Genomic DNA, 27,917 nt, shown 5'->3' with positions numbered 1-27,917 from the left:
TGTGGCATATCTAAAAGCTGCAGGACAGCGTCCCTTGAGGACTGGAGTTTGAGACCCCTGCTTTATATATTATTAATCTCTTAAAGTTTTTGTTGTTAAAAATCAAATTATTCAGATTCAGGTAAGTTCCATTGAATTTTCTACAACAGAATGAGAGTGAAGGTGCAATATTTTATTTGATTTTCTTGTAATTAGCTGGGAAATATTTTTAATATCACTTTTCCAATTTGAAAATGAAAAAATAAAATTCATTCTCTCTTCTTTTTTTCCACAGGTTGAATATAAAGCATCCCAGCTTGAATTAAGGTGCATTTGTATGCTTGTATACATTTTTATTCAAGCATCACTACAAGAACTATGGTTGTTTTTGTTTGAAATTATATTTCCCTGTGGAAACTATTTCACCACTAAAGTGTAACAGAAAATCAACAGACCCAGTAGTCATGGCATTCTTTGTAATTGAATGATTAACTGAAAGGGGTGTGTGAAGTGTGAAGCAGTGAAGAATTGAGTAAGATCATTCACTCTGTGACCAAACTGTTGTCCCTCATTTCTATTTATGGTTGAAGACAGCATATTTTGAACATCCTGGTTATAGTTCATACCTTCCTAAAAATCTGAGTAGCTATCTAGTGATCTTTATAAAATAGTCTATTATGAAATAGATGTATTTTTATTACAAAACACACACATACATAAAAATAATATATTTTTATATTTATATATGTATTTAAAGAACCTGTTATGTGCATATTAGATTCAGTTTAATTGATTTATTTCACAATTTCAAAAATAGAAATAGACATTTAATTTTTAACCTGAATTCATTCATTATTTTTCCACTTCTTATTGGCATCGAGGGGCTTCCATACCTCTCCACTTACACCAATCATAACAATAGAAGTGGGCGGGGCTACGCCAGGTTTGGTTGTCACACTCATTGGGTAAATAACAAACCACCCACTTATTTTAAAGCCTACCGTTGGGGGAATCACGGGAAGTTTAACGTTGGCGGAGCTAAAAGAAACAAAAATGAGACGTGGGGATTCATTTAACGAAACGGGCGGTTTCTGATAAGCAGCTGACGGTTACTGCAATCGCAGGTTGCTGCTGTTTAAAAAGTAAAAAAGAAAGAAAAAAAATTCGGGGTGGCTCATCTGTCGCGACGCAGCGGCTAACGAGCTAACTGACCGCGGATGAAGTGAAGAAGTCCTCTCGGTGTCCCTGTGGAGCCAACGACGCAGCGGTTACATTTAGAGGACTGTCGGGGCTGGGTGTATTTCCTGGAAGAGGTGTTATCCACACTAGAATCAACCGCTTTGTTGTTCGCGTCCTCCTTTTATGTTTATTTTTTTTGTGTGTGCTGGAGGAGCGTCCCCACTACATGTATGCTAGCCAGCTAACGAACCCAGGTTTTGCTGTCAGGAGCCGCGGGACGCCGACCTGGTTCTCCCCTCTACACGCCACTATGATATGACGGCTTTATTTTAACTGCGGGATCCCCTCTCGAAGTACCGGACGCGGAGCATGCAGGAGAGGAGAAGAGTCCAGATAAACAGATAGGGGACGTCGGACGGTACCGAGTTTTAAAAAGGACTGCGTGGTTAATTCACCGCCGATTAGAGGTCGCGGCGAGGAACATTGAAGGATGAAGAAGTTTTCCAGAATGCCAAAGTCCGAGAGCGGAGGGCTCGGAGGGGCGTCCGGTACCAGCTCCAGCTCGGGGGTCAGCAGCTACTTCGGGAAAGTGTTCGCGGTTGGCCGGTACCAGGTCACCGTGGAGGAGCTCGTTGCAGAAGGTATGTTCTCCATTTCTGGGTCACACCCGCCTTATCTTGTTCTGTGATGATCCTCCTCCTCAGAGATGGATCAGATGTGTGTGTAATTGGTTTACACTCCCCAGTAAAGCGGTCCTGTGTTCTCCTAAACGCCCGTTTGTGTCCCAGTAACACGAAATTGTGTCTTCAGATGGATCTTAAGGAGGTCATTCCTCCTCAGATCCAGGTTGTTGTATTTTAACCAGAGATGGATCGTAACTAGTTACATTCAGAGGTGGGATCCAGAAATTGTCCTCAAGAGTAGCACTACAACATACATGCATATTTTTACTCGAGTAAAGGAACCGTCAAAGGAATTACTCGAGTCAGAATCAGTCATTTAATATTTAANGTTTACTATGTCAGTTAAGTGGAAGTTTGGGAATTTAAGGATGAAAATGATAATTTATATGTGACAACAACAACAAAAAAAGTTTCCAAATCAGTTTATTTCAATAAAAACTAATGAAACTTTAACAAAAACTGCAGGTGTGGTGAATTTTTGGTTGAAACATGTTTGCTCTTCATTCAGTGGGCAGAGAATCCAGAAGTTTTACTCAAGTCGGAGTAGTGATATTTAAATGTACTTTTAGGAGTATTTTTACTACGCTGAACTTTTTACTTTTATTTGAGTAATTTTATTATATCGTACTGCTACTGGTGTGTGTCTGGTGAATTTGAGTAAAAATTCACCAGACACACACACCTGCAGCTTTTCTTAAAGTTTCATAAGTTTTCTTTTTATTGAAAGAAACTGTTTTGGAAACATTTTTCTTTTGCCTGATTTTGTTGTTTTTTGTTTTTTTGTTACTTGTGTGAAATATTATCAGTTTTGGTCAATAAAATACCCAAGGTTTTATTTAACTTTATATTTTAGTTCATCTAATTTTTTAATATTTAATGATTGATCATTTGGTTACTTAGTTACTTAATTACCAAATACTTTTTTTAAAACTTCTTGGACAGCTACTTTTGACTTAAGTCAAAGTTGAAGTAGAAGTACTCTTACTTGAGTACATTTTTGGATAATCCAAGCTCCTCTAGATTTATCTGCATCAGCAGGGATTAAAACTTGCAACTTTTCCACATACAGCTGTGGTTTGCATCCTGCTTCAGCTGCTGCAGTTTAAGGATTTGCTCCCAGGGTAACAACAGTCCAGTCCTGCTGTGTCAACATACAGCAATGAACTCTGTATATTCAACATGTTACGTCCAGATTGGGGTAGTAACAGGGGCGTCCCTAGATTTTTATTTTATTTATTTTTTTGCTTAGGGCGGCCTGGATTAGCAAAGCTTTTATTTACCAAAATAAAGGACATGGATCTATTTAACATGTGAAAACTATGCAGTAAATTTGTTTAAGGGCTATTTTGTCTAGCCTAGTGTAGCTAACTCTATTAAACATTATCAGCTATAAATAGCAAAAACCATTTATTCACCTGCCTTTCTTGTTCATGAAGTTTCTTTTTTTGTTTTGCAGTAGTCTGTGGATACTTTTTCTTATTATTAAACATTACATACATCAACCTGCCTTTGGGATTAGTGGTGGAAACTAGCCACTTGGCTATAATTTAATGCATTTATATATAAATGTTGATTAATGGGAAGTGTTTTTTTTTTTAAATAAATTTGAAACAATTTTCAACAACAACAAAAAAAATGGCAGTTGTAAAACAACATAAATGAGTTTAATGCCATAATATAAAAAAAACTTTGCCATTTTGTAGATGTTTTATGGGTGGTTGGCTATGTTGTATTTGTTTTTCTGTTGGAAATTAAAAACCAAGTTTTATAATTCTTGGAAGAAAAAGTGGAAAACAAGTATAAAAAACAAGCAGCTCAGTGAATCTCCAGCTTTAAGTTAAGAGTAAATTTACTTCAAGCAAATCGCCCACGGCGTATTTCTCTTTCAACAACGCTGCCGTGTAAGTTCGACATGACGGCGTTTCACAAAAATGTGAAAAATGTAAATTGTAACAACATTTACTTCCGTGAATATCTGGTTTGCTTATGTCAGAGGTGTAAGGATTGACATTACCTGAGCAAACAATTAGGATCGACACAAAGGTGTTCAAGGTGTTGGCTTGAGTAAACTCTATGCTAGATGAGCAACTTTGGTCAAACTCTGTATTACATTCTGTCTTTCAATGACGCATCTCATTTTTTATTCCAGTTAACAGACTGTGGGATATTTTTACTGCTTAGACTTTAAAAGAATATTTATTCAAACTTTTCCCCAGGTGTTGTTGACTAGAGCAGGCTGTGCAGCAGATGGGGGCATGGTGGGCTAACTAGTTTGACCAGACCTGCTGTACGTCTGTCAGGTGATCATTCTTGGCAGTATTGGCTGATGAAACACTCCTGCTTCTCTTCACAAACCAGTTTGTTGTTGTTGGGTTTGTTTTGGGAGTGGGGGGCTAATTATTTGTAAAACTATCTGTGTTCGCAGACATGTGGCTCTTACAGAATATAAGAAAATACCACAGGAGGACAAATGTGAATTAAGAACAAATATTTGTACTTGACCAAACCCTGCTTTATAAGCTGCCTTCTGTGATCTCTCTTAGTGATGTGTACGAATTGGGATATTTGGTTTGTTGATGTACAATAAAACGGTGAAACAAATGGAGGAAAAAAAGTGGTATTTTGTAAAGTCTGGCTTTGAAGTGTAGGATACATTTTAATTCTTATACTACAACTCGGTGTACAGATTTTAACCCCGTCTTTCTGTTTTTGTGCATTTTTTGATGAATAGTCATATTTAAAAACACCACCACCACTAAAGAGTGATAATTTACCAACTTGTTTATCAACAGTCATTATGCTTTTCTAGGCTGAGGTCCCTTTTTATAGCATGGCAACCTAGCAAAACTAAACTTTGTGGCATGTTTCTGCTCTACAGTTTTATTTGGAAAGGATTTACAGCAGGATCTCGCACCAATCCCTGAAAATGAAGTCAGACAGTCTCGTCATGTTGTTCGTCACTATGAGCTTAAAAGGGAGTATAGAAATGTTCAGTCTCAAGAAAAAGTCTCAATCCCTAACCTAATAAAGAAGGTGGTTGCTAACATTAACATAAAAAAAAAATCAGTTTGACAAATTAACAACCACTGTGGTACCCAGGATGAACCCTGCCAATACTGGGATAACAAAACAATATGAAGGCTTGGCTGAAATGGTTTGACCTAATTTAGACAAAATGGGCTAAAATAATTAGAGAAGCACAATATATTGGCATCTACATAATCATTGGCTGATGCTGGTCATTTTTTAACATCGGTGTTGGGCTGATATTAAAGCCGTTGTTAATTTCCATCTTGTTGCCATTTCTTAGGTGTTATGGGGATGTTTTTAACTAAAGTGGATTCCTAAAAATGATGGGATAAAATTGGGAGGGAGATGTGGAAAAGTGAGGAGTTTTGACATGATGAATGTCTAAAAATTTTGTTTTTCCCCCAAATTCTTGCTTGGTTTTCAGTTGTCTCAGAAATATTCTCAGATAAAGTAAAAACGTTGAGGGGAAGCGTCAGCAGTTGACGTGTGTGAATGTAATTGGGTTGCAAAAACTGCTGGTGTCCCGGATGACAGGTCGAATGTTGAGCAACAAGCTGCGTCTGCACATTACGGCTCTTCAAGGCTCTTCTTGAAGTTGTAAACATGCTCCTCATGACTCTGCAAAACTGCTGCTGTTCGCTTACAGGAAAAGAAAGAAAAAGAGAAAATATCTTTTGGGTTCAGTTAGACTGGAAGAAAACAAGGAAGTGAGGAGACAAACTTTTTTTTTTTTTTTCTAAACAGCTGTTTCTGAAACTGTTCAGTGATTATGGCGTTGTGGGTTTCAGTAGACATCGAGTTGCAGAACTGCCTCGTCTGACCCTGATGGAAACTCAAACCAGTTGTACCAAATGATTCTTTTTATGTTGTGGGAAGTACTTTTGCTTTGTTTCTGCACTAAAGCAGAGTAACTGGAACGGTGAGAACAAACGCAGTAAAACACTTGAAAATAAGATTGAGTCTATTTTATGCTTCTTTTTACTCTGGCCTAACCATTTAAAGGTCAATCCTAAAATTATAACGCTGAATCTGAGTAAAAAACAAAGGAATGCCGAGTCAACAAATCAGATTCAACAAACATGTCTCCTCTTGCAGCACAACACTGTAAACACGCTGTAATCTCAGCCTGCAGGCCTGATCTCACTCCTCCAAATGAAGAAGAGAGGAAAAAAATTAAAAACCACAGTTCCTCCTGCAAGCAGTCATGACAGTGTGATCATATAGTCATGTGAAGTGGCTGCTGCGTTGGGTTTTATTCGCCTGCCAGTAACACAAGGTTACACAACGACCTTTGCTCATCAGTCTTTCTCAAGGTAAATGCTTAGCTGTCATGGCGTCACAGTTGGTCATAGATTACTTCATTATGTCTCACTCTGCTCAGTTTGTCACACATCTTTAAGTATATATTGAAGTTTCATAGATTTTGAGGTGAAACTACAGCAAAAAAAAAGTATCCCTGGAAATGAATCTTGAGTAAAAGTGAGAAAACGTCATTCACAAGTGGAGCATAAAATGGTTTTCACATTGTGAGAAAAAGGGCAGGGCACCCATTCTTAGTGCACACCTCCCTGCTTGTTTTCATTTGTTTTCTGCACAACACACAGGATTGTTATGAATGAATTGCCTCCTGTAGGTCATAAAGTTCAACAGAAGCCTGTCGGTGGCACATTGATTTAAACGGGGAAAACGTCTAAAACATGTTGGACTGTTGGCTGTGGACACATGGATTTGGAATCGTGTGTTTAAATCTTGATTGAAAGGAACAAATGCAAGTTATAAGGAATTTTAGATGTACAAATCTATTTACTGAGAATACAGAACAGAGTGGGCCTGTTTCTGTAAACAGGGAATGTGGTTTCAAGAATTAGATGTAATTTGTTTAATGGCCTATCAGAACTTTCTGCTGTTCTTGTCCTAATCAGTAAACAGTCATTATAACTCTCAGCCATAACACACAAAACTGCTGAGCAGTGTACATTTATACCGACTAAACAAAGCATCAAATCAAAATTTGCGCCAATGATTTATTTGGTATTTTGTTAAATCATTCGTTGAATTGTTTCAGCTCTACAATGACCATAACCACTGCAAATCAAGTAGTTACTTACACACTGCAGCTAAATATAATTATGGTTTAGCCATTTTTACAAAACTTTTCCATCACCAATAAAAATTAGTTGGGAAGTTTAGATTTTACATGTAGCCCCTAAAAATCGTTTGAGCTGCTGTTTAATCTTCTCTCAGTCCAGTTCTTGTATTTTTCTGTAGCACCTAAAGCATCTTTTTGCATCAAAGTTTTAGAAGAAAAGTCGTATAAATGTCTTTGTTGTGAACAAAGAAAGCAGTGTTTCATTAAAAGGTTTTGAAAGTTGAAAAGAAGCTTTTCAAAATTTTCAGTATGAAATAAAGAAATCAAATGAGGATTTTTTTTTAAACAATAGTGGCAGCTAGTGCAACATTTTCTGCCAATGTGATAATGAAAAAAAAAAAAATTATGTTAAAACTTGGGCTAAACATCTCCCATATATTTCATAATATTAAGGAAGCAAAGTATATTGTAAATATATCGTCATTACAAAGGTTTGTTTGGAATGCAGTAATTGTTGGCCTACATATTCCAAGTGTTATGAACTTGGATTTCCATGCGCATGTAATAGTTGGACAGAGTTTAATGGTGTCAGATACTCACACAGGACATAAATGACATTACCCACAATGCACAGAGCCGCAGAGTAATGGGGGTGCAGATGAGACAGAGAGGAAAGAAGAAAATGGATATCGCAGCTGTTATCGTCATAATATTTCTAATATCACCACCATTGTAAGATTTTTCCAATATTGTGCAACACTAATTCATTGTTCAAGTTGTAGCGTACAGATCAATATTTTAGTTAGGATTTATATTTATTAGTGTGTGAACTGTAGTAGTATTCAATATTTTTGCAAAGGAAAGTATTGAATAAAAACTAATAAACAGACAAATGATGGGAATAGTTACCCTGTATGCACATAGGTGATTCGTTTTATTCTGTTCTCCACCAGAAGCAGTAAATGCTTTCAAAGTGCAGGATTGTTTTTCGTCTTTATATCTCCAAGATCTACCAACAGCTTACAATTTAATTGGCTGTTTTAAGACAGCCAACTGCATTTAGAGACCAAAACCAGCCAATGCCTAATTGGACAGCATATGCATATTGTTTTCAGAAACGTGGTCATAGCGTTTCAGAAGAAAGTAAATATGGAGGCGTGAGATTAAAGTAATCCACTGCACCGTTTTTGCTACGCATCGACAAACCACCAGTGAGTCAATGTTGCATCATTAAACAATTGAGTTCTTCTCCCTTGACTGTTGCCACATTTAAACATTTTGGCTTTGTCAAAACTTGATGTGTTTTAGTTTAGAAATGTATTTATTGTCGATGAAGTTTGGTCTTTTTTATGGATTTTGGTCTGCTGTGACAACTAACGATAGAATACTGATGCTTTAAGGTGATTTTAACTCTTATAGATTGTTTATTTGGTCCAAATCACTTGATACGTTTAACTTGTAACTTTTTCCGGTGTGTTTATTGGTCAGGTAGGTCAAAGCTGGTAGAAAACGTGAAGAATGCATTTTTCTGACAATCATTTGTGTACACTGTATGATTTTGAATTTAATTCAGTTTAATTGTATCAATTGAGAACAAATGTCGTCTCAAGTTCCTTGGCATGGCAAGATCATTTCCATTCAATCACGCATGCATTCCTATCGATCAATCAGTACAATATGCTCAATTATTTTAAATGGATTAAAATGTTTATAAGGAAATTTTGGCAGATTGAGATGTTTTAAAAGTTGCACACAGTTTTATGCTTTACCGAAAAGATGTACTGCCTTATTTAGTTAGTTTGTTTACTCCACCGCATCCCAGAATGCACCGCAGACCTGACTACGGGAAGCCATTTCACTCAAATTTGCAGCTGTGAAGAGAGAGCTGTATCAAAAAGCGAAGCTCTTGATTTAACCGTCAATCTACATTCCCACCCTCATCTATGGTCATGAGCTTTGGGTCATGACCGAAAGAACGAGATCCCGGATACAAGCGGCCGAAATGGGTTTTACTCCATAGGGTGGCTGGACTCTCCCTTAGAGAGAGAAGCTCGGTCATCTGGGACTGACTCAGAGTAGAGCCGCTGCTCCTTCACATCAAGAGGAGCCAGTTGAGGTGGCTTGGGCATCTGGTCCTCACCGACGCCTCCCTGGTGAGGTGGTCATGTCCCACCGGGAGGAGGGGAAGACCCAGGACACGTTGGAGGGACTATGTCTCTCGGCTGGCCTGGGAACGCCTTGGGGTTCCTGGAGGAACTGGAAGAGGCTGGGGAGAGGGAAGTCTGGGCCTCCCTTCTGAAGGCTACCCACACGACCCGACCCCGGATAAGCGGAAGAAAATGGATGGATGGATGGATGGATGGAAGCTGTGTTGGATTGGGGTCTGATCACATTCACAACATGAGCAAACCGTTCTACAGTTCATTAAGAACCGTACTGAGACCATTTCCTCCAAACTGTCTCAAAGCGAATCCATTTTAAGCAGACTAAACACCTCAGGTGTAAAAACCCCTTTAAGATGTATTTGATGAACGTGTAATCTCTTCCACCAGCTACTCCTCATCCTCTAATGGGTTTGAAATTATCTTCAGATCGACTGAACCGCTTTGCTTTCTTTCCTCTTCCTCAGTCTGATAGTGCGATGAAACCGATGCTTGAATTTATCTCTGTTCACTTAACCTTGCCAGAAAGCACCGATTGCATCAGTTTATTTCCTGTCTTTACGTAGAGGACATTCACAGAGCTTTATCAATGTAGATGAAGAAGTCGATTATTCTGTATAGAAAAGAGAAAATATTCTGTTCCACCATGTGAGCCGCCGGTTTGCTTTGACCATTCATGTCTCGGGGCCAAATTAGTCATGTGATGTTTTCTCTACTTGCTCTTTCAACTTTTATTCAGCAGTTGTACCAGTTTAATGAAAAGCGCGAGATTCCCTTACAGCTAAGCTTTATGGCCAGTACGTTCTCCTCTGTTTTGTACCATATTTGCAGAGCTGGTCTGTTTTCATGCCGAGTAAGAAGTTTATCATTTCCCTCCAACTCCTCCTTGAGTCTTTAGGTTCCTCTTCAGCTCCTGCTGCTGTCGAGAGGAACCCAGAGGCAGCATATACGAACAGGAAGCATCTGTTGACTCATCACCCTTGCTCTTATCACACAGTATCTTAAGAGTTTCAAAAATGGCTACCAGATCCAATGTTTTTGCTTGGTTTAAATGAATGTATTTAAGACTGATTTGTAAAGAATATCGCTGTTTGTTCCACTTTTGTTTTAAGCTAGCAAATAAGTTGCTCTTTTTTTTCTTTAATATTTTCTCTATTTAATCTATTTTCTTAAGTTATTTTTTTGATTTAAAAAAAAAACTAATTAAGTACAAAAAGAAGCTTATTTAGGGATAAAAAGCTATCCTATACCAATCTGACTCTGTGTGGTGTAAAGTACCGTATTGTTCAGGCTATAAATCGCGCTGGAGTAGAAGTCACATAAGTCAAAAAATGCATCATGAAGAGTTAAAAAACATACAAGTTGAATTTATTGAAATTGTCAAACCGCAGAGAGACCTCGTCCAGTTTGATGAAAGGTAATGTTTGATCCGTGGTTCTTGACAAACTGGATTTGAATTAACATTCAATTCATAAGTCAGAAAATGTCATGAATAGGGGAAAAAAACCCCCAGAACAACCCAAACTGGAAAAAAAGTGACTTGTAGTCCAGAAAATATGGTAATTGTCCTCTAAAGCTGATAAGTGGTTTTGCCACCCTTTACAGTTACACAGACATTTGGCCCAATTACTTTCCTCTTTTTAATTCAGCCACACTTGAGATTTTCCAACTGGAACACCCTGTTTAACGGCACCGTGTGTTAGCCTGGACTTTGACTTGGTCACTCCAAAACTTTCTTTTGAGCCATTCAGAGGTGGACTTGCTGGAGTGCTTTAGATTTTTATCTAATTGCATAACTGAGAGGTACTCAAGCTTGTAGGTCACAAACTGATGGCGCAGGAATGCTCATTTTTGCACACACCTTTCATTCAACGGCAGAGGAAACTTGGGGGTTCCCTACAGCTTCTGTTTTGCTTTTATGAAACGGTGACAGAGAGAGAGCCACACTTTTCTATAAGCAGCCTCCTCAGTGGACACCAAAGTTGCAGTTTCCGTCCAGGAGCTTTCAGTCATCAAAAAATTCCACTTTTGTCTCATCAGACCATAGAAGATTTCCCCCAAAGTCTTGGATCATTGACATTTCTTAATTTGTCAGAATTTTCTTTTTATTAATATTTAAATTAGTGCCACATGGACTGTTTTCAGCCTTATTTCTACTGACAGAATATTTAATCAGTCTTTCCTGAGCATTAATTTGATGACTTTCAAACCACACCGCCTCCGTTATACAAGTCGACCTCTGAATGTGGTCACAAGTCAAGAAGATGTTTGCATTCGTTGGTAAATTTTTGGTGTACATTGTCACTGGACCTTTTAAAACGAGCAGGAAGGCTGTGCCTCTGGGGTTTCGCTTCCTGTGGTTGCAGTTATACAAGCTCATTTACAGCTCTGGTTCAGCTGGGTTTCCTCCGTCTTCACAAGGTCACATCTGCAGATTTTCTTTTGCATTTGTTTGTTTTTTTTCTTGCACCTTTATTTGCCTTTTGCCTAAAATAATTTTTTTTAATGGTAACACTTCATTTGAAGGGGTGTGCATAAGACTGACATGACACTGTCATAAACATGACACTACATCTGTCATGAACATGAACGAGTCCTAATGAATGTCTGACAGTTGTCATGAAGTGTCATTCGGTAAATAATGACACTTTTAATGCAAAGTTGCTTTAAAAGTCCATTAAAAATGCCAACTTTGCATGATTTTGTAAATGATGACAGTTTAATGCAACGTTGGCATTTTTAATGGACTTTCAATGCAACTTTTAGAGCAACTTTGCATTAAAAGTGTCATTATTTACCGAATGACACTTCATGACAACTGTCAGACATTCGTTAGGACTCGTTCATGTTCATGGCAGATGTTATGTCATGTTTATGACAGTGTCATGTCAGTCTTATGCACACCCCTTCGAATGAAGTGTTGCCTTTTAATCTACTTTGAGTAATTGATTGAGCATATTTCTCTGTGATGACTAGGATGATTTGGTTGTATGATTAAATTGAAATTGTTTTTTATAAAGTGCCTTGATGACATTTGTTGTGAATTGGTGCTATAGTATAAATTGAATTGAAAAAGCTGCCAGCAACAATAAGACTGTGAACATGTTGACCTTTCACCTACAACTCATGCATGTTTTTAACCCCTTAATACCTGAATTTATATCCAGTTGTACAAAATAATTTGCAATTAGTGTAAATTTTGAGTATGATTCTAATTAGTCACTAGGCATTCAAGAACTGAAACAGACTTTTCAATCTCAGTGGTATTTTATTGATGCCATTTCTAAAAAAAAAAAAAAAAACTTTGATATTGACTGAAAATGTTTTTGAACAACCATTCATTTTTCGTCACTGGTGTTTCAGATACAGCAAAACGTCATTGCTGCACAGTCCTGTGAGCTCCTTTTACAACATAAAATCAGTTTTACAAATTAAACTACAACAGATGTTTTTGAATAGCCATTAGTTTTCATCTTGCATTATTTCAACTACTGATAAATACAGAAATATTTCTTTCTTGTACCATACCTGCTCATCGGATTAAGGTATGTACTTATGTATATCATAATTTCTACATTACTTTCTATCTGCAGGAATCCAATGATTCAAAATTGCATAATAAGAATGCATGGATAGAATTTACAGTTTTTACAATTACCTAAATTGTTGTCATTGCTTCTTTATACTAGTATTCGTCATCTCCATTGCTTAGTTGCCTAGTGTCACTAAAAAGCTTCAAACCCAAAATTAGAAACGACTTTTAGAATTGTGGTTGCATGTTTATTTTAACTTTATATCATGTGTAGAAAACATTAGTAAACCTATTCTTTATCCCACAACCTAGCTCCAGGTTAAGTCTTACTGCTGCCACAACAGTGCAGGTATGAGTCTGCATTACTTGCAGATGTTTTAATCTGAAACATGCCTTCTCTCTGATATCAGTGCCCTGTTTGTTGCAACAGCTATGTAAGATTTCCAGTGTTGAAAGTGAGAACGATGAGAAGCCACAGATCATGTAAACAAGACGAATGCAAAACTTTGTTTCCATGCAAACAGCTGCTTGTGTTCAACACATGGCTTCGTCACCTCCTCCTCGGCCACTTGTGATCTTGGTGGGTGTCACTCAGATTTTTAGGTGTGTCTGCCTGTGTGTAGTTTTTGTGTATTTCCAGAATGCTGTTGGCTTTGTAAATTTACATTGTAGTGGTTGTAAAGTATATTTAGTAAATGTGGTGTTTTGAAGATTCTCTTGCTTCTTATTACATTAAGAAGATCTGGTTCACGTTACTTGAATTGTGCTTTTCTACAAGCACAATTCAATTGTACAAGCACAATTGATGGGGTGGAGGTTTACCGTTTGGTAAAATCAATTTATTGGAAAAAATAGGCTTAATTTGAGCTGTTTTTGTTTTCGTATTAAGTTTGATTTGATTCTTTTTATTTTAAAACAGTTTTTTGGGGGATTTGTGTCACCTTTCTATGTGCTTATTTTTATTTTTCATGACATAAGGAGTTTGTTTTTACAGTAATGTCCTTCTTTAAATCTCTGAAGGGAGAATGCCATCATGTTTTATTAGCATGCTGCAGTGTGATGAATGGGCACATTGTGCCCCGGTGTTGTCTTATCCCGGCAGCCTGCAGAGAGTGGTGGTACGGCGATGCAGCTCATGGTCCCATGATGGCATCGCTGCCTTTGTGCTTGCTCATTCAGCCTTTCTGTTTCTGCCTTCTCTCTCCAGGAAACTGCAAATTAATTATTTTGACCGGTGCTGGTCTGACGATTACGGGAAACCAAATGTGGGAGCAAGATTGTTTGACACAGTAATTTATAAGTTTATTTTTTGGAAGTGTTTGTTTTACATTATTGATTCCAGATTTGGAATCGGCAGTTACATCAGCGTTACAACACAAGGAAACGCAAAAGAACATTTTTTATTGGTCTTGTGATTCGCCAAAAGCAGTTTTGGCACATTTGGTTTTACATTGCTTTCCAGTTTTTCACAGTAAGGAACTGTTTTCATCATTTGACCAGTTTAATGACCACAAGACCAGGCGAAACGCAGGCGGAGAATAACGAGCAAAGGGAACTTTGGATTTGGATAAATTTGTTCTGCAAAGGATTCATATGAGCAATTGTTTGGAAATTTCTTATATATGGAAAATACACAATGGAACAAAACTGAGAAGTCTCAGAATCTGCCAATTTTACCACTGATAAGGTTAGATGTAAGGAAAAACCTTAAACATCCTATTCATTACATTTATCCAACATAGAAGTTTTGTTTTTACACATCACCATAAAAAGTTTCTTTTATGCAACTTTCAGTACATAAAACACCAACTTTTATGCACCAAAAGTTCATCTTTTAGTGCATAAAGACCAAATTTAAGCACTATGTGCAATTTTTATTGCCAACAAAGTTTAGAAATAAACTTTTGATGCATGAACTAGAATAATCTTATAAATCTGTAAACCTCTAGCTGTATTAATGAATATCCAGCTTTTTTTCAAACTCTGAACAGCTGGTAGTCCTTCAGAATAGTCAGTCAGAATTTGAATTGGCTTCTCAGACTTTAAAAGTAGAGAAATCTGTCTGGAAAATCCTGATCGGTTCGGTTTTAATTCGGTTATCAGTGCAACAAATGGTGCACATTAAGGAATGTTTCTCAATCTCTTTTTGTGCCATAAAAATATATAACACATTAAATCTTATTAAATTTGCTTATTAAACCTCAAATGCTGTACTTCAGTTACCTTTCTCAGTCACATAATGTCTCTGAAAGCAGAGCCACTCCTTTCTGTTGGTTTAGTTGTAACAATTGAAGTTGAGGGTAGACTTTAAAAAACAAAAACAAAAAACGTTTCATTACCAGAACCTTCCAGCTCACTGATCCCAGTATGAAAAACAAGTCCAGTCACTGCACCTCATGCAGCCTTTTATGGAGCCGCTTCTCCGAAACTGTTTGGAACAGCTGTTTATCCGGCTTTCCGAGGGCTTTTCACTGCTCACCTGAGCCTCGGTCGGGGTAAACATGTGGATTTTTTCCGTCAAACTCTGTGGCTTTTATGTAAGCCAAAGTTACAGAAAGGGGTAGAAGAGAATGGAGAACTAAAGTTTAGATGACAGATGTGTAAACCCAAGTCTTTTGTAGTTTCCTCTAGCCAAGCAACTGGTTATGTTTACTGAAGAAAAGAGGAAGAGTCTGCAGAATTGCAGTGATTTAAAAAAAGAAAATAAAGAATGGGCAGATGCAGAAAACTGGCCTGGTCCTGGATGTTTTACTAAACATTCAGTTTTGTCACAGATAACAAATTGCATCTCAAGAGGTTAAATATTCAAATTAAAAGTATAAAACACAATCTTATAGAATTAAAAACTCTACTTGAATTTATTGTCCATCTACATAGATTCAAGAAATTACTTTTCTTCCAAACGTGTCATTATCTGCAGTAGTTCACCATAAACTGACATTCGTAAGCAACCTTGAGAAGCAGCCCTGCTCTGACATAAGAGCTTGCCGGTGGAAATATTTCATTTAGTGGAAAAGAATAACGAGGCACAGGCGGGATAAATCATTTTTATTATGCACACTTTAAATATCAGAGCTGCTTTGAAGATTGCAGGATATCCTTACAAGGAGAAAACAAACCCCGTCACCCATAAAAACATTAATTTAATGGATTTTGCACAGTTGAGTCAGAAAATCTTCCTGACTTTGCTATTTTAGGGTTGGAAAAGTTGCTTTGTATAGTCACAACAGAAATTAGATGTTTTTGTTTGAACTATAAACTGCGACAGCCATCATGCAAGTCCAGGATACTTGCAGCATGCCTCTGCCACCTCTGTGCACTTGCAGTTTCTCACCAAGGTTTATAAATATCTGACCTGCAACAAGTATCTCAGCTCTGTGGCCTAAATTAATTAGGTTTTTCTTTAACAAAGTGTCTTTGATGATGCTCTTTTTTTAAAATCCACATATTTCTTATCTAGAACTGTCACATTTTAGACTTTTGTTCTGGATGAAACCCGGTGAGCATCAGGAGAAAGCACACCGGGTGCAGAATGTCTCGACTGCTCGATGAAAACCACAGCGCATCTATTTTTAGGTGGAAGTGTTGCTGTTGTGCAACTTTTCAGGACTTGAGAGAAACAAAGATGTAATAGATTCTCGTTAGCCTGGAATGGCTTACAGGGCTAGTCTGAATAATTAACATTTACGTTGGTTCTTAAGTTTGTGGTTAAGAACGTTGGCTTTGCTGATTGATGTTGAGTCTGCTTTCTTTTTACATGATTTCTAAAGTCTTGCTGAAGTTCTATTTACATCGTGATTAAGCCAGCCAGAGAACAAAAGCCGCTTCTGCATTGGCTCTACTGAAATAAGAGGATTTCATAAAGTGTGGAGGATCAAAAAGTCATTATTAGTAATTAACAGGAGCAGCTGGCACTGACAGAAAAAAATACCAGGAAATATTACCTAGATTTGTTTAAGACGCCGACTGTTATTGACCTAAGTATTAGCTAAAGGTTTGTGTTTTTCTTAAGACAATGCAAATAATTCACAAGGAAAAGAGAAGGTGGTTATTTTTGTGCTCAAGTTAACTGAAAACAAAAGGACTGTGGCTCAGACTGTTTGCAGGATTATTAAGCAAGTGAGTTTGTTCACTTTATCATAATTTTCAGGCATGTTTCCTAACTCCAAGCTGGATTAAAGCACAGCAGGTGATCTGTACCTGTGCAATTGTAATGGAAGGGCTATGCAGGTCAATAATGTATCAAGGTGTGCATAACCATGAGATGAGACAATTTCTTTAACAAAATGAACCAAAAAAGGAGATTTAACTGACTGAAAAGTAAAACAACAAAAAAGGTTTTATCAGAGGCCTGGAGCACTTTTAAATTTGCTAAAATATTAGAGTGTAGTCAGAGAACCATCAAATATTTTGTGGCAAATGATCAACAGGATCGTAAGAGAGGTTTCCTCTACAGCGGAGCAAGAATGGTGGACGAATGCCCAAATCTTAAGTCTTGAGTAGCAAATGTAAACAAAGAAAAGTGTTTGGAAAATGTGGGTTAATCTAATTGATATAACATTTTTTTAAGCAATGCTATCATAATTGAATGTTTTCCAGAGATTGTCACTCATAAATACAACACACTATGATCCAGCCCTTTGTACTTTGAGATCAGTATCTATGGAGCCTAAACAGCATCATGCATATCCAAACCAGGGAGAAGTGTGCACACACCTCCAAACTGTGCATAAAAACTGGTTGCTGAGATGAAAGTAAGCTGGATTATTCAGACTATGTTTTCAAAGCAAAATGGAGAATCAGTGTTTAGCGATACGGTTAGATTTTTAGGGTCACTATTCAATTTGGTAACAAATTTTTCTATTCAATCTGTCGATTCTGTTTAAATTATGTGACCACAGGAGACAACCATGTAAACAAGTAAAACATGTACTGAAAGGTTCCATACTGTATCGGTTTATATTTAAACAAAAACAAGTTTGTGGATAAAATTTCACAACTTAAATTACCAATATTGGGTCAGCTCAGATTCCTGGCTTTTTCTTAAATGAATAAAAAAGTCAAAGAATTATTCAAAATATACTTTTACCAAAAAAAAAAAAATCAGACATTTTGAATTGATTCAGAATTCCCAGGACTGGGAATTACGATTCTGTATAAAATAAAATACAAAAAGTTCTGTTTTTCTGCACCTCTAGTGCAAAATGCATTTATCCATGTCAAAGAAAAGTCCTGGCATCATGTTTCACAATGTGGAGGAGGAAAAATGTGGGCTGTGGCCCATAGTGATCATAACTGTAACAGCAGTTGCGACTCTCCATTTACTCTCTCTGATTCCACCCTCACCTTTGGTCATGCGATACAAGTCATGACTGACACCATAAGATGCAAGATTTTAGCAACTGAAACAAATTTTTGCCACCGGATCTCAGCGTCACGTTGAGCAGCAAAGCTGCCCCAAAAGTATTCAGTTTAAGTGTTGAGGTATGCCCTGGTCAACTCCCTTCAGAGATTTTCTGGGAATGTCCAACTAGGAGACTCCCAGGAGCTGCTTGCCTCAGAACGAGGAGGGGAGGCGATCCTGGGATTCCCTTCTGCATCTGTTACCCCCACCACTTGATTTTGGACAAGCAGAAGCAGAATGGATGGGATGGTTGCAGCATGAGTCATAAAATTTGCTCCCTAGTTCATGAGCCTCAGTGGGATCAACAAGTAGTTTTTTATGCATTGTGGATGATTTCTTCTTGCGGCACTCACTGTGGTGTCTTCAAAGATGACTGGGGGATTTCTGGTGAAAACATTTACTGTGTTTAAGATTTAAAAAAATAAAGGAAATCCCTTTGAACTTGTTTTGAGTGAGAAAAGGAAGTCAAGAGATTTAAAGTTGAAGAGGGCAGAGAAAATGCATCTGCTCAGCACAACTCCTTCCTTTGCCAGACTGATGGTTTTCATCATCTGAAGCAGTCCAGTTTTACTGGTTACATGGAAGAGAACAACCCTAAAGTTGCTGGTACTCAGTAGCTTCATTTCCATTGACCATAATATTGTGCAAATTGAAAATAAATCCACTTAATGGTGGGATCTCCTGATGCCATGTGGGGACACAATGTCCTGATGAGATACCAATATTGAGTATTGGCAGGAATCGGATGTACTTTGATTACTTATTTTGTAGTGTGGAATGTTAGAAAAAGTTTGATCAAGTGATAATACTCGGAGAACAATATTCAACAACAATAGGTATGAGAACAACTAACCCATTTAATATTAACCAATTGGTTTGCGTCTTCTGGATAGAAATGCTTGAGCGGATGCTTCTATCAAGGACGCAAGCCGATATACTCCAATACTTTTTATTTTTGGCTGATATGGGACCAATATTGATATCAGATTGGGACACCAGTACTTAATGGAAACACAGCAAATTCAAAAAAAGTTGTTTTTGGATTAAAAAGTTTTTGCGCTAGGATAAAGTGGTTTTTCAGTTGTATTGAAGTGTTATTTTGCAAAAGTGCAATGGAAATACTTCTTTTGCTCATCATGTCTGTCATAGCAGCAGCGCGATTATTTGTAAACGGCAGTGGACACCACTAGAGGTCTCATAGCATCACGCACTATGGTCTCCAAGTGTGCTAGACCATAGTGTGCCAATTCGAGACCAACTCAACTTTTGAGTTGAAAAGTTGGTCTCCAAACTTTTACAGACCATTTGGCTGTTTACAACCGTCATGTGAACAAGTTTATTCACATGTGACTTTAATTGCATTTGTCACTGTAGTTGCAGAATTGCCTAAACAAATGTTGGGGAAGTGTTGTGAGTTTATGTTCCAGGATGGGGCCTCAAGGAGGAAATGCCTCCTTGAGGCTTAAGACTCGCTCTGTTCTCCTAAAAGGTGGCTTCAGGAAGATTAGAGTCTACAGCTGTAGGAGAATCCTTCTTACTTCATGTTCATGCAAAGGGGGGGGAGATTTGCTTTAGAAAGATGGGTCATCGGTGCCATCATGGATGATGACATGCTTCAAAAGAACATCTGCTTCTTGCGGCTGTGCAGAAACCACAAACTTATCCCTGTAGATTTATCTTCCCAGAGGCATGAGGCTTCGTTTTTAGTTTCCTCCTCCCCGTCATTTATCAAAAGCTGTCCAGAGGAACCGTTTCATGTAAAGCTGCGCTTTGTGTTAGCTGATAGTCCTTGTTTTTCATGCTTATCAATGATGTCGGAGTCCAAAATTCTTGACATTCACTTGTGGTTGGTTTAAAAAGAAAAAAAGCCAACTTGGCACCATGCTGAAACGTCGGTCCCTTCCCCATCTTGGCCTGATGGATTTGGGGATTTCCTCCCAACTGTCACTAACAGCTGAGCAAGCTCTCATGCCGGCGTTTTTACATATCCTGTCCACCCTGCAGTCAGCAGAGGGGAAATGGCAGTTAGTTGGGCTTAATGGTGGCTGAGTAAGTTAGACATGCTTATCAGTCATGCATTAGCCGAAAGATTTGGTTGCACTGAACCTCGCTGTGTATGCAAAGATCAAAGAATAAAAACTGAATTCTTAACCTGAGATCAATATGTGTTTTTAAGATTTTAAATTTGCTCAATAATTTCTTTTATATTGAAAAGTAATTATAATTTTTATTGTTGGAGTTTAGTAAGACTTGTTAGTGTTCTGGGCTAAATGTGAAGTTTATTCCCTGAGATTAAATTACTTTAAGAATATAAATATGGAATTTGATGACTATTTACCTTTTTAGAGCTGCTTTTTTCCTCATCTTTGGTAGTTGTTTAACAGGCCAAAAATGGTCTGAAAAGCAACACATTTCCTGCAAATTAAGCCTCCTGTTCATCTAGAAATGTTTTGTTGCATTTCAAAGCCCCTTGTTTGTCCGTGAAGTTTGTATGCAGTGCACAAAGCCCGCTCCACAACAAATCATTCCACCCAAACCAACTCAGGAGAATAATGCACTCAGCTTCCGTGGCTGGCACAGTCATGGGAGGCAACAAAAGCCCCCGGGTGGTGATTTAGAGAGAACCTGATCCCGCAGCATATGGTCCCAGTCAGCTGCAGAGCAAACCAGTTGGTGGACATGGAGCGGTCTGCCTGGATGGCCTCATCTGCAGGTTTCTGTCCTGAAGCAAAATTCTTTCAATATGTTAGTTTGTGTTGCATGATGGGAAACATGCTCCATTGGTGGATGGGTTCTTCTTGAAACTAGACCAGATTGAACAGCTGCTTCTGCGCTCTTTAAACTGTTGGTCTTCATTTATTGAGTCTTTGCAATAAATGAATCACGAGTTGCCATGACGGTTTGGAGGGGAAGAACGGCAGTATTGAATGGAGAAGCTGTGATTGTTTTCCTAAGTTGTTTTTGACAACAGCCATGGCGTCTACTTATTCAAGTCAAGCTCATCTCATTGGGGCTCTTAACCATTTACAACTTTTGTAGAAATGGCCAACATAGAAACCGACTCATACGTTCTCCCTCATGACTTGTTTTTTGGTTTTTAGTTGTCTTCTTTCCTCATCAAAATGTATATGACAAAATGATAAGTTTGATGTGCAACCTTGTCTGTCTGTGCAGCACCTTATGACCATTTTTACAGTAAATTCAACTAAACAAATGCAATATAGGCTACTACCAGCATTATGGTGGAGTGGGTTGCTTTCTGAAGGTCATAACGTCATAGGCAAAGGCACAGAATTATGAAACCATCCTTTACAATTCATAAATTTATATATCTAAAGATAAAGCTTTAAAACATCTTAAATTCATTAAAAAATGTAATTCATTACATTCTGTGACTTGTGGTTGTTGAGGCAGCTAACTAGGTAGCATTTTTGCATCTATCACAGTTGAGTGCAAATTTCTCGCCTGTTGCTTGGACAATGTTCATCTTTGCTTTTGGCTCACTTCTGTTGCGAATTAATATGCTAAAAAGTCTTAAATTAAGACCTTAAAATGTCTTAAATTCATTTTAAAATTTGGCCTTAAATATGTTAATCGCAAGTCTTAAATTTTGACCGGACTAATTAATCTTAAATATTCTAGGTTGGTTTTTCTTCTGGAAATGTTCTGTCAGGTAAAAGTTTGAGTTTTTCAAAGACTTCTTCAATGCGTTCTGTGACTTGGTGGTTGAGGCTACGGGCAACAAGCTGCTAGTATAGCTTTGTGTTTTGCATTTATCATTAAGTGCCAATTTATCACTGGTTGGTAGGACAATGTTCATCTTCTCCACTAGCTTACTTCTGTTGTAAGAGACTATGTGCAAGCAAAAGTTTGGTGCTACTTGGGTTAAGATTGCAGAGTCATATTTAGTGTGGGAAACACAAAGCTGTGGCTAAGAGCCACAAACAGACCCCAGAAATGTTAGTTTTTATCCCCTGGAGTGACTAAAGCTCCTCTGAAAACTGTTGACGCTGCTTCTACTTAGCACTGATCTATGAGCAGCTTTTGGTGCAACACAAACTCTGGAGTCGGAGGTTTAATAGATTTTAAACATGGTGGTCAAGCACCAGCCTGACCTATTCTGGATATCCATACATCATTAATGTCTCATGCATCTAAAATGAAGGCCTTAAAGTGTCTTAAATTCATAAAAAAAACTTGCAATTTGGCCTTAAATACTTTAATCCTCTGTCTTAAATTTGGTCGTGGCATTAAGCTGGACAAGTGCCAGTCTTATCTATTGTACAATTTTATTATAAAATCCTTCACATCCATCAGCCACCACATCTTGTCTCCATTGTACTCCAACGTTGGTTTACTACATCTGGAACCGACGTCTCTGTCAAGGAAGCGCACAAAGATTTGATTCAGGTGGATCATGTAGTTTGAGCTTGGAGGGAGAACAGGGGATGAAATGTTAAAATTTCTGGTTGTTTTCACCTTTATCATGTTTACCAGCTTTTCAATTAGACGCTTTTCATTTCACCTCAAATATCTTTCTGTCTGTAGTTTTTCCCTTAAAGATTTATTTTTTTAGCACTATAGTCAGGTATTTTTGAAAGGACAACATGCTCAGAACATGCTTTATTGTATTTTAGGCACTAAAATGTCTATTTTGTTATTTTAATTGGTTGCAATTTTTAATGTATTTCAAATATAAAAAAGGTTAAATGGTTAAATGAAAAATCTGCAGAATGTACTTTATTTTTAAGATCAATGATCAGAATAATCGATTTAGTAAAATATTTTTGTTGCAGCACTAGTTCGATTTAATCATTCTCACGCATCAACTGAAACGAAAATGGAGATTTAATAATCACATTTTAAGCAATAAAATGTTGAATGGTGGTTTACTTAAATGTTTTTTCAGTGTGTTAATCCACCCTGGTTCTGACCTGATGGTTTTTATCCATCCTGGTAAAACCTGAGAAGCTTTATTAGGATTTTTATGACTGAATGTAAACATAAATTTTGACAAAAAGAAGGAAACGAGTCATGTTTTGTGTTATTCGGGAAAGAAGGCAAGACAACGTCATTAGATTGAAGTTTTTAAATGGCGCTGTACTCAACAGTGTTGTCAGAAAATCTATTAAAGCTAGATTTAGCCATTTAATTTACCACTAAGCGATCCCGGGAACACAAAGTAAATCAATGAGCTTCTACCAGCAGGTTCTCAACGTTCGGCTTATTCAAGTTTTCTGCACCTACAGATTCCCGTTACGTTTGTCGAAACTTGGAAAAATCAAGCTGCAGTATTGTTTTCCAAGCATTAGCTCAGATTTGCTCTCATTTCTGCAACCTTTTCATGCAGCTCTTCATCTGTGATGCTTCCCGGTGCCAAATGAGAACAGATACGAGCCATCGGAGTTGAAGTATCTGATGGTTTCTCTGAGCTGCTTATTCTCTGTTGCAGCCCCGTCAGAGCAACGTTGATCCTTGTCTCATTATCTGCCAGCTCTGTGCTGCAGAACAACATCAGCATCCCTAATCTGATAAAGTGTGCTACTGTCTCACTCACTATTGTAGCTACATGCAAGCAAACACTTTGCCTCAGTGTGTTTAGTTGCAGATAAACACACCTCGCTGCTGCTGCTAAGTCCTCTTGAGGCAAAAAACTTTAAAATTAATTCTTAAAATATGTTTACAAGCTCTCTAAATGTAACTTTTTCTGAAACAAGTGCCTTTAAAGTTGAGGTTTTCATATTAACTGGAGAGCTTTATATTAACATTTGCACACCAGGCTTTTATTATTTTAAATCCAAAATGTATTTTGGGTTAATTATTACTCTGAGTGCGTTATTCTCTTAGCATAACACTCTTAAGTGTCTACTCCAGTTGATGATTAACCAATACTAACTTATTATGATTATTTTGATTGCTCATAATTAATCTGATTGTTTCAACCCTATCAAAATCTAGCAATTTTTTCCCCCTATTTTTTTTTTACTTTACACCTACAATAGAAACCAACAAGCCCAGTGAAATCAGGTTTTCTTCTACATTCAAGAAAATTGGGATGGATTTTTACTTATTATTTTTTTTTGGACACATTTTTGTCCACCCCTTTTTCAGGAAGTTGTTTGTCCCTGCCATAGGTCCTGTTATCAGTTTTATACGCTGCAGATTAGCCGAGCAGTCTGTGCTCCAACGTTTAGTCTGCACACCTGTAAAGGTAATCAGAGCTGAATCTGAACACCTAAATCCGGTTTTGTTGGCACAGTAAAAGCTGCGTTGAGAGCTTCCACATAAATTTTAATTTCAGTTTAGATAAGACGGACAATAGAAGCAACAATAAAACATTGTCTGAGGATCATTGGAATAGCTGGAGGCAGAAAGCTGTCTGGTTGCGTTTTGGATCTCTGGAGTCCCGATGTTGTACTGCAGAACCTCTCCAGCTCCCGTCACTATCCTCTGCAGGAGAAAACCAGGAATACTCATGTTTGTTCTCTGATCACCAACAGTTTTTAAACTGTAATTTGTGTAGAATAATACAGTTCAGGTTGAATTTATTTAAATACTTTAAGGTTGTTTGTATGGGAAAAGTATCACTCAAACCGTTTTTGATTTGTTTGCAGAATAAAAGTTTCATACATCACAGCTTCTGTTTTGTTCAGAATGACATCAGACCAAGTATTTGAGATAATCGGATCCAGACCAAAGTCCTAAAAAACAAACAATGAAATGGACCTTTACTGAAGAACCTAAAACATATTGAAGGCGTTTTCACACCTGGTAGTCTGGTAGAGTCGGTTTGGTTGGGCATCAAAATTGCAACATTTGTTGCATTTTCAGCTGCTGCACTTTGTCAAACCTACCAAACCCTTTGAGCAACCTGTTCCCCTCCTCGCCTGTGGGGGCGCTGCACCAGGAACCACTGGAGAGAACAACACTAAATCCTTTGAAGAAGACACTGAGCGCAACTTCCTTCAAGAAATGTAAACAAAATAGAGTTGCATCAGAGTTTAGTTGTAGGATTTCTCTTTTATCTTTGATAAAAGATGACAAGCCATTTCTGTTACATTTGTTTTGGTTTTATTTACCCACAATGCTCTGTGCTCAGTCCACTTCCTGATTTTGGAGCGATCCCCAGTCTAAAATCATGCGTTCATATATACATTTGAACCGCACCAGAGTTCACTTCAAACCAACTGAAATGTAGTTTTTTAGGCAGACCAGGTTTGCTGTTTTTAGTCTGCATCAGAATTTGATTACACATTCACACATCCCCAAACGAACTGGGGTTTTATTAAAGTGGACTGAACATAGCTGGTGTGAAAACACCCTTAACTTATTAATAGAAACTTTTTAACACTGACTGTACTTCATTAATCTGACCCGTTTTAAATGGTTCAGTTGAGGTGTGACACATTTTGCTACTTCAGATTTCTGCAACTTTAGCATAGTTAGCCTTTTGCTACATAGAATAATATTTTCTTAGTGTTTACAAAATATCCTCGTGTTTCTACTGGGAACCCAAAATACTACCAGGAAAAGAAAATCCACGCTCATACGATGCTTCCCCAACTTCGACCTTAACAACTGCATGTTATGTAGTAGATTTGTCTTTATTTTTAACAAGTTAAAGGAGTTGTTTCTTCCTGCTCATCACCATTAAACTGGTTAAATGTGGTAATTTGCTTTAATTAGTTTTGTTTCTGCTTTCTTTTCCAGGGGGCTTCTCGGTGGTGTTCCTGGCTCGGACACACAGCGGCGTCCGCTGTGCTCTCAAAAGGATGTACGTGAACAACGTGCCGGACCTGAATATCTACAAGAGAGAGATCACCATCATGGTGAGAAGTTTTCTGTTTAACTGAACAGTTAGATATTTACAAGGCTTGCAGTGCACAAACACAAAATCCTGTCAACTATTAATGTCTGTTACCTAGTTCAGGTATCTTGGTGCACTCGAAACAAGACAATACTAACTCTCAAGTAACATTTCAGCAAGTTGTGAGTTTAAGTCAAGAATTCTTGAAAATTGATCATTATTACTTCCATTGGCAGATTTTAAGCATTATTGATTTTTATGTCTTGCTGAAAAAGTTTTTCTTAAGTTACTTTTGTCTTATTCCAAGATATTCACAGTAGAAGATGCTTGGTAAGTGTGTAATCTGAAAGTATAACTTCCACCAGTTTTCTGGGATTTAACAGGTTTTGCTCCTGGAGAAGCACAAACCTTCGTGTCTCACAGTGAAACATTACGTCATGAATCAGGTTGCATCTAAATGTCTCCGTCCCCGTTTGGTTTCCAGCATTTCCAGTCTGGTGAGAGCGAAGAAAGGCTTTTAGCTGAGCGCAGGCGGACATGGGATTAATGCACCTGGTCGATCTACAAATGCCTCTGATGTATCACGCATGATTACTTTGGGACACTCAGACTGTTTTCGGCACTAAAACGGCCGTATTTTTAATATTTCTGATACTTTGAGGCTGACTGACCGTCGTTATGAGCGTTTGACCCAGAGGAGCTGGATCTGAGCCATCCAGCCTGCTTAGTGAGTCTGTTTGCTGTCTCATCTGGAACAACATGTTACACACACACACACACACACACACACACACAGCTGACCTTAAACGTTGACACAGCTCAGGCCTGTTGGGACATTGCCTTAGGTGTGTTGGTTTCCACAACACGCCGCACTTATTTGTCATGCTGGCTCTTTAACTACCGACAAACAGCATCACTGTAAAGAGTCGAGTAAATGAAGTGAAATCTGCAGATTAATGACGAACGATGACAGAGGAGGGGAGCTGAAGGAGAGTTTTTGTATTTTTAAGATAAATGTTGAGAGTCAGGGCTGAGCATTTATTGTACCGTTTACCGTGATGAATTTGTTACTGTAAGAATTCTGATTTATTCTGGGATCCAAGTTGTTAATTTGATGCTGATGTGTTAAAATATGAAGTATTTCCTTATGTATTTAAGTATTTCCTCCTTTACTCATGTAGGAGTTCTCATAGAATTAGTACTTCTCATATTATTACAACTTTATTCTGGTAATATTAAAACTTTATTCTATTATTTCAATTGCATTCTTGTAGTTATGACTTTATTATCATAATTAAAATAAATAATAAATCTTAGTCCAGCCCTAATGTTTTGTCATAGGATTCACCTGAATTCAAAGTCCAAATAAATAGAAGTTGCCAAACAAGATGGCCGCCTCGGGTATGCTAACCTCACTCTGAATTATGGAAACCCAAGGAGTGTAGTGGTGAAGAAAAGTCCAGATTTACCCAAATTAAATCTTCAAAAATTTGATTAATCGATAAAATCGCCCAACTTTATCCTTTCCCTCAAAAAAAAAATCAAATAAAAATATTCCTCCAACCTCAAAAAATGATATTCTTCATAGCATTCCTTAATGATTTAGTCTGATTTTTGTAGATTTATCTCCATTGAATTAATTTGCACTTTAAATTGTCTGCGAAAGGAAAGAAGAACCCTGGAAAAGTGTTTATTTTTACATAAATATATTTTTACCCTTTAGAAGAACTTTTAATATATTTTGGTAAATATGATCTTGCTTCCATCCTGAACTCTGCGTTTTCTTTTTCCCGTCTTCAGAAGGAGCTGTCGGGCCACAAGAACATCGTCCGCTACCTGGACTCGACAATCAGCTTCGTTTCCGACAGCGTGTGGGAGGTTCTGATTCTCATGGAGTACTGCAAAGGTACCGAAGCCTTCTGGAAGTATAAAATCAAAATAAACCTCCATCTTGGTTACAAATGATTAGATATTCTATCAGATGTATTATCTATTGATATGTATAGTTATTGATCAACTGTCCAGCCCTAATGCATGTAAATATTGAGTTAA

At 37.7% G+C, this 27,917-nt stretch overlaps 1 protein-coding gene across 2 annotated transcripts in view; it reads left to right on the top strand.

Moving 5' to 3' along the window:
- Positions 1–945: 945 nt before the first annotated feature.
- bmp2k (BMP2 inducible kinase) overlaps positions 946–27,917 on the top strand; it is a 50,349-nt gene continuing 23,377 nt past the window's right edge. For both annotated transcript variants that reach the window (XM_015031363.1, XM_015031362.1), the window contains exons 1-3: positions 946–1,799; positions 25,769–25,887; positions 27,666–27,771. In XM_015031363.1, coding sequence (XP_014886849.1) covers positions 1,649–1,799; positions 25,769–25,887; positions 27,666–27,771 — 376 coding nt within the window. In that variant the 5' untranslated portion in view covers positions 946–1,648. The remainder of the gene's footprint in view (positions 1,800–25,768; positions 25,888–27,665; positions 27,772–27,917) is intronic.

The sequence above is a fragment of the Poecilia latipinna genome, unplaced genomic scaffold (assembly GCF_001443285.1).
Source record: "Poecilia latipinna isolate Pla-1442-1.1 unplaced genomic scaffold, P_latipinna-1.0 Scaffold204, whole genome shotgun sequence".
Classification (NCBI taxonomy): domain Eukaryota; kingdom Metazoa; phylum Chordata; class Actinopteri; order Cyprinodontiformes; family Poeciliidae; genus Poecilia; species Poecilia latipinna.
This window is presented reverse-complemented; position numbering and strand designations above follow the sequence as displayed.